General features: G+C 40.2%; 1 protein-coding gene across 4 annotated transcripts in view; it reads left to right on the plus strand.

The window, feature by feature from the left end:
• Window positions 1-2,814, plus strand: part of SLC18A2 (solute carrier family 18 member A2) — a 49,442-nt gene extending 46,628 nt beyond the window's left edge. For all 4 annotated transcript variants that reach the window (XM_083363390.1, XM_083363389.1, XM_083363392.1 and 1 more), the window contains 2 exons: window positions 1,029-1,162; window positions 1,978-2,814. In XM_083363390.1, the coding sequence (XP_083219516.1) occupies window positions 1,029-1,162; window positions 1,978-2,091 (248 nt within the window). In that variant the 3' untranslated portion in view covers window positions 2,092-2,814. The remainder of the gene's footprint in view (window positions 1-1,028; window positions 1,163-1,977) is intronic.
• The last annotated feature ends 4,284 nt before the right edge of the window (window positions 2,815-7,098 follow it).

Here is a 7,098-nt window from a genome sequence, read left to right on the forward strand (position 1 = left end):
CTTATTCTAGGGCAAGAGTCCTCAAACTTGGCCACTTTAAGACTTGTGGACTTCAACTCCCAGAATTCTGGGAGTTGACGTCCACAAGTCTTAAAATGGCCAAGTTTGAGGACCCCTGTTCTAGGGCTTATCTAAGCCGTTCTTCTTCTTGTCTTTCCTACTGCAGAATGCTAGGAAACCATGCTATCTATTTTTAGTCATTGAGAGAAGTCCCAAGGCCTGCACTGAAGTCAAGAGGGGGCCTCTGGGAGCTTCAACTACAAAGAAAATAGCCTCATAGCAAAAATAAATGGGTTAGGGTGAGAACAAGCTGTTTTCCCCTTTTCACACATAATTTCTTGAAATTATGAGAACTATGGTAATGAAGCAAGGACATTATTACTAAGCATTTCAGTACATTCAGTATAATCCTCACATTTTAAATAACAAATTATGCTTTCACAATATTCTGCATAGCAATACACTTTAGGAGCAAATGTGTTGGTGCGCATTGTCAATCATTTCCTGTTTCTGTTCAGAGTGGCTAAACTCTGGAAGGCTTGTTTATCTTTATATGCCAACTGGGATCTCTTGGCATTCCCAAACAAGCCTGACTTCAGTTTGCAGCATGATAGATGAAATCTGTCATCCAGGTTTGTAAAGGTAAAGGTAAAGGTTCCCCCGCACATGCGTGCTAGTAGTTTCCGACTCTAGGGGCCGGTGCTCATCTCCGTTTCAAAGCCGAAGAGCCAGCGCTTGTCCGAGGACGTCTCCGTGGTCATGTGGCCGGCATGACTAGACGCCAAAGGCGCACGGAACGCTGCTCCAGGTTTGTACATAACACCAATTAAATAGAAACATTGGTAACTGCCTTAACATTTTTGTAGGAAGAGCTAATTGAGACCAGTCAGGCAGCTTGAATTGGCTACTTGTCTAATCTTTGACTTAGGGTTAGACATGGCCCAATGTTTTAGATCATGTCTTATTTTTTCTTATTTGATAGTGCTCAGCTTTGTGTTTGTATTTATATTTGTATTTTATTTCCAAAGGTCCATCTGTTGGTGGTGCTATTGCAAAGTCAATTGGATTTCCATGGCTTATGACAATTATAGGAATTATTGATATGCTCTTTGCTCCCCTGTGTTTATTTCTACGCAGTCCACCTGCCAAGGAAGAAAAGATGGTAAGCACAGAGGTGTTTCTTGTTCTTCTCTGGATTCAATACAGAACAATTTTGTCTACCTTTTCTGCAACAAAATAATCATGGCTGCATTTAAATATATTAACAAAGGTGTTCTATCGTTTCCTTTTCTCTAAAATATATCTTTAACTAGGAGACTGCCAGTTCTAGTCCTGCCTTAGGCATGAAAGCTGGTTGCATTACTTTGGACAACTCACTCTCAGCCCAATCCACCTCATAGGGTTGTTGTTGTGGGGAAAATAGGAGAGGGAAGGAATGTTAGGTATATCTGTCACCTTGAATTATTTGAATGAAAGCAGGATAAAACTGTAATAAATAAGAAATAATTGAAGAATGTTATTCTGCCAGTTATCTGGATAATTCCATACTAGAGATGGCTGTCTTCTGTATTTTCAATTGCTGATCCCTGATAGTTGATTAAGACCCCCATACTTTGGACTCATATTTAGATAACAGCATGTCCAGATAGCTGAAATAGTATCTTAAGTAAGATACCTTTTTAAAAAATTATAAATTAAAAAATACTTTTAGTTCCAGCTATAGTCTGGATGTATTCACAAACCATTGGATTAATCTGTTTTGTATTATTATATTTAGTGAACAGGACAGCTACCTTAAGTGTTTTATATTTAAAGCTAAACAATAGTTAGGCTGGTATAAAACAGGCAAATAGATTCAACTTGAAAATTAATCTTACGTGCTGTATACTTAAGGGATACCTAATTTTGAAGTCTTCTGTTGTTATACAAAACAATACAATGCTTTAGTAATATAATAATAGCTATGTTCTTTTATAGGCAATACTTATGGATCAGAATTGTCATTTTAAAACCAAAATGTATACCCAGAACAGCATACAGCCACATCCATTAGGTGGTGATGATGACGAAGAATTGGAGAGTGATGAATAATATTTTAAAGCTGGTATTGGTAGTTCAATAATCCAGTAGACTTTTCCTGTGAAACATCTCATCAGAAAGTTTTAATTGTACTGCTCTTTTAATTGTGAACTTGTAAAACGAAATGAAACCAAAGGTATAGTTATTTATTGCCCTTGATCAAGATTACCCATTGCCTTATGAAAAAAAGATATTAGAAGATTCTGTTGTTAAAACTTGGTGTTTAACATTATGCATTTTGTAAATGTATACATCTCCATCTAGATCCAGTATTAGTTCAAACATTTCCCTTAATATTATACATTTTCATTTAATTCATTGCAGCAATGAGTGCCTGAAACTAGCAATTATGAATTAGCAAATTGTCTATTTAAAAATATTTATATAATACTTTGCACTTTTCAAATTAACTTCACTTCAAACTGTTCTTACACTTAACCTAATACAGAATGATGTAGAGTGAATGAAACTTTATATAGCTAATAGAGAATCAATTTCATTGCAAACTACAGTATGTGGCATTTGGGAGAGAGAAGTTCGATATAAAGTATTTAATTGGGTTATCTTAATTTTGCTTTGCTAGTACCATGTTTCCCCAAAAGTAAGACCCAGTCTTACTTTACTTTTGGGTTCTGAAGTAAGCAGTAGGATTTACTTTCGGGAAGGGTTTACTTTTTGCTGGTACCAGTAGGCCGCAAGTGGGCCGGGGTGGGGTGGGACCTATGCATGCGGTGGAGAAGCAACGTGGCGGTGACAGCATGGTGGCAGACCAGGTATGGTACCGGTGTGGGCGGGCATGGCTTGCGCCCTTCTTGTGCCAGGCCAGACCCTGCAGGCCAAGGTGGGAGTGGCCAGACCGACCAAAGTGGCCGTGGAATGCCGGAAGCTCAGGGAGGAAGGGTGGTGAAGTGGGTGGGCGTCCTGCTGTCAGCACCCATGCCAGCTGCCCGTTCCCTGTAGAACTGGAGAGCTTGCCACACCCAGGAATTGATTGACTGACCTTTTTTCCCCCCCCACAAACTTTTGTTTCCCTCCACGCAGCAGTGGCAGATCATGAAGGATAAATGGGTTAAATGGGGCTGGAAGTCAAGTAAGGAAAGAAATGCAATTCCTGGGAGGAGCAAGGGCATCTGGGCAATGGTGTGGCAAGGTCTCCAGCTCCACGGGGAAGGGGCAGCTGGCATGGGTGCTGACTGTAGGACGCCGTCCCACTTCACCACCCTTCCTCCCTGAGCCTCTGGCACTCCACTTGCCACTTTGGTCGTCCTGGCCGCCCCCACCTCGGTGCCTTTCCCACCGCCACCCAGCATGGCTGCCCTAGGGCTGTGCTCGGAGCCTCCAGGAGCTGCAGGGATCCATGTGCACCCTTTTCATGCCGTTTTTGGTGCCACGTCTGTACACATTTGCGTTGCTGTTTTTGGTGGCACTTTGGTGGGGATGGTCTGTCCCCATTCGCAGCGTGGCTGCCGTCCAATCGCCATGCCATCTCTCAGGAGGGCAGCATTAGCTGCCAATGCAGTGCCAGGTAGGATGGAAGGCAATCAGGCTGGGAGGGGTGGGGTGGGAAACCGAGCGGTGTGAAAAGCAGCGCTCAGAGCCTCCAGGAGCTGCAGGGATCTGCACACGCCCTTTGCAGTCGTCCTCCTGCAACACACAGCCTCTCCCTGTAAGCAATCCGGCTCGCCCAGGGTCAGGTTGGCCATTGTGGGAGGCTCGTCCAGCATGTGTGGCAGAGCTGGAAAACAGGGACGGGCCACACCTCCCGCAATGGCCAATCTGACGTTGGGCAAGCTGGATTGCTTCAGCTGTGAGGAGCCTGGCCTAAGGTTTCCATTGCCCAGGCTTCCTGAACCTGATGGGAACTGCAGCCCGCCGCAGTTGAACAGTTTAGCTGAGCCACAAAATTGAACTCGCAGTGGTGGCACCGGCAGCAGGTAAGGCGGGAGGGAGGCACGCAATCCGGCCTGCCAAAAAACCTACAATGGGACAGAATGGATGTGGTCTTAAGTAGAGCTTACTTTTTGCAGTAGGGCTTATATTAGCCCAAACCCCCCAAAATAAGCTAGGTTGTATTTTATAGCTAGGTCGTATTTTTGGGGAAACATGGTATTTACATTACACTGAACATTGTTTTTTTAATCTCATCTAACTTTTTCAAATTATGTGTCTTATCATATACACATTGTCTACTGCATTATCTTAACTTGAGATAGCTTTGCAATAGCTTCAGATGACCATTCATCATATTCAAAATTGTACAGGAAGAAAAAGTTAAGCTATGTAATTCCTGCTTTTGTAAATTTGAACTATAGTGTGTACGAGGTTGAGACAAGCCCAGATCCCAAGCTGAAATATGATAATTCAGAAAAGATTTTGTATTTCCCTGGGATGGAGAGTCAAGCCTTGATCTTTTATCTGAAGTTTCAAAATGCTGCAGACAATGATGCAAGAGGCCTTTTTGTCATTTACATGAAATGAACTATGGCTTCTATGATCCTGGACCGCAGGGCACAATTATAGCCTCCGGAAGACTGAAGAAGTACCTTTAGTTGTATCACATACTCTATGAGCTGTGTCTCATTGTTATTTAGTCTTTTATCCTAGGCTGCTGCATGGTTTATGGTTTATATTTTCATGTCAAGTACCTGACCTAGCCAATTTTCAATCAATGAACCTCTCCACATAAAAAGAAAATTATTTACAAGAAGCTCTTTGATTTACATTCCCTACCTATTCAAAATTCAATTTGGATTATTCTTTCCAAGGAAGCTACTGATGTTACAAATTTGAACATGTCACAAAACAATATCAAGTACTGGGACATTTTAAAATAAGTTAAATTTTCAAGGAACACATACCAAAATCTTTATACCAATTTCTGTAAAGTTTGGCATCCTTTATCTCTTCGTGACGTGTTTAGTTTTTCTGCTAATGTTTTCCCATTTAATGAAGAAACAAGACTCATAACTAATTCAGTTTTCCCCATGTTAGAGTTGCATTTTACCCCAAATCTTGCTTCATATCCAAAGATCAAAATGGAATGGCTATAGCAGATCAGTCTGTTTTTCAAATTAAGATGAATCTGCATGGTTCATTGTTAATCTCTGCGTATTTCATGATAAAACTATTCTAATACGTGCCTGTTTAAACTAGAAGCAAAAGTATCAGCACTTCAACTCCCACGAGACCTGCTTTGTAAAAATGCTACCTGATTATTCAAAAGGAAGAACAGGCAGGTATATTCCCTAGTAGACTTGTACTAAAGTACCTGGCAGACACTTCATGTTAAAAGTTTTATTTTTCTAGAGTTTAGTTTGTTTTTGCAAATTACAAAACTATAGGACACAACTGCTTTTTAATGTTGTCAGACTTTTAAGTGTCTGCACAAAATGAAATACCAAGTCTATTCACAGACTTTGCTTGTAACTATCCTTTGGACATCAGCAGATGGAAATGGATTAACACCTTTCCTTGAGTGAGTCTGCAACATATTGTGCTTTTGAAGAATATGCGAAGCAGGATTAGAGATTTCAGGACTGACTAGTTTGACAAATGGGAGGCAGGTAACATTCTGGTTCTTAATACATAATGGTCTGTCTATATTGCAACCTATTGACTCCTGTAATAGTGTTCTCTCAGTGTTGACATGAGCCTGTGGATTATGGCCTTAGTTGTGAAAATAAATAAAAAAACCAAGAAATGTAAGACCATGTAAGTATCAAACATTTATGTAGTGTTGTATACATAACACCCTGTTTGTAGACTTGATCTCTGTGCCTTTTCTAATGTATCAGCAAATGGTTTGTATTTAAAACAGACACTTTATAGTTTTGTAAAACGTGTGTGTGTGTCATATCCATGTATAAAACATATATTTTGGTCAAGTTTTGGAAATGCTTTAGATGAATTGTTATTGTTCTGTTATACAGAAAATAAGAATGGAATGTTATTTTGTGAAAGAAATAAAAGGCAACAATGTAGTATTTCACTGCTGTTAATGTGCCAATTAGTCCAGAAAGGTAAGACACCAAGTCTTCATCTCCTTTCCCCACTGCTATGACAGTTCTCAAAATGACTGTGCTGAATTTCAGAGAAAATGCTTTAAATCCCATTGGCCCTTGTGAACTAGAGTGCATAGTCTTTTCAAATTGTTCTATAAATTGAAGAGTAAACAGCTGCCCTCAGGTAAGGATTATTTTTTTTATATTAGATACAATTAAATAGGTATCTCTGTATAAATATATGTATAGGCAAGGGAAAAAAATGTATGGAAAGAGAGGCACTTGACGATTCCCCTAATCTCTCACCCACTTGCAGAATTCTTCCGCTAAACTCAAATGTTGGGCAGATAGAGATGCTCTGTATCCACAACTCTTCAACAGACTACCTAAATTATGGATAGGAAGCTTTAAACAACAAAACACCATTGTGAAATAATAAGAGTTTCAGACATCGTTATTCTCTCATGGTTGCCCTTCTTACAATAAGTGGTGCTGGAGATTTATGGATCAGAACATTGTGAGACAAATTTGAATTATTCAGTTTTCTTCCTCTTACTATAATAAACTAATAGGTTGAGGTGCTATTGCAATTAATTTATTCTAATCCATTTTACTTTTGGCACTTGGCTGTAAGAATCAAATCAAATCAAATAATTGTACCACATTTATTTTAGTGGTACCTTTATTACAGAGAAAAGTATTTATCTTAATCTGTATTTGGCTTCAATGCAGCACATTATTTCAAAAAGTTACTTTGCATATCTAAATGTATTGTGCTGAATTTACCAATTCCTCCACCACATGTTTATTGGACCCGTGCCCTTCCTGGCTGGTTTATGCAGCTAGGGAGAGGACACGAGGCTGGTTCCAGGCGGTGATATCTGCTTCTTTGAGTGAGGGTAATTTCCCCACCGTCTTGAAGGAGGCGGTGGTGAGACCCCTCCTCAAGAAGCCTGCCTTGGACCCAGCTGTGTTGAACAACTTTCGTCCAGTCTCCAACCTTCGCTTTCTTGCGAAG

Source organism: Vipera ursinii (assembly GCF_947247035.1).
Source record: "Vipera ursinii genome assembly, chromosome: 5".
NCBI lineage: Eukaryota > Metazoa > Chordata > Lepidosauria > Squamata > Viperidae > Vipera > Vipera ursinii.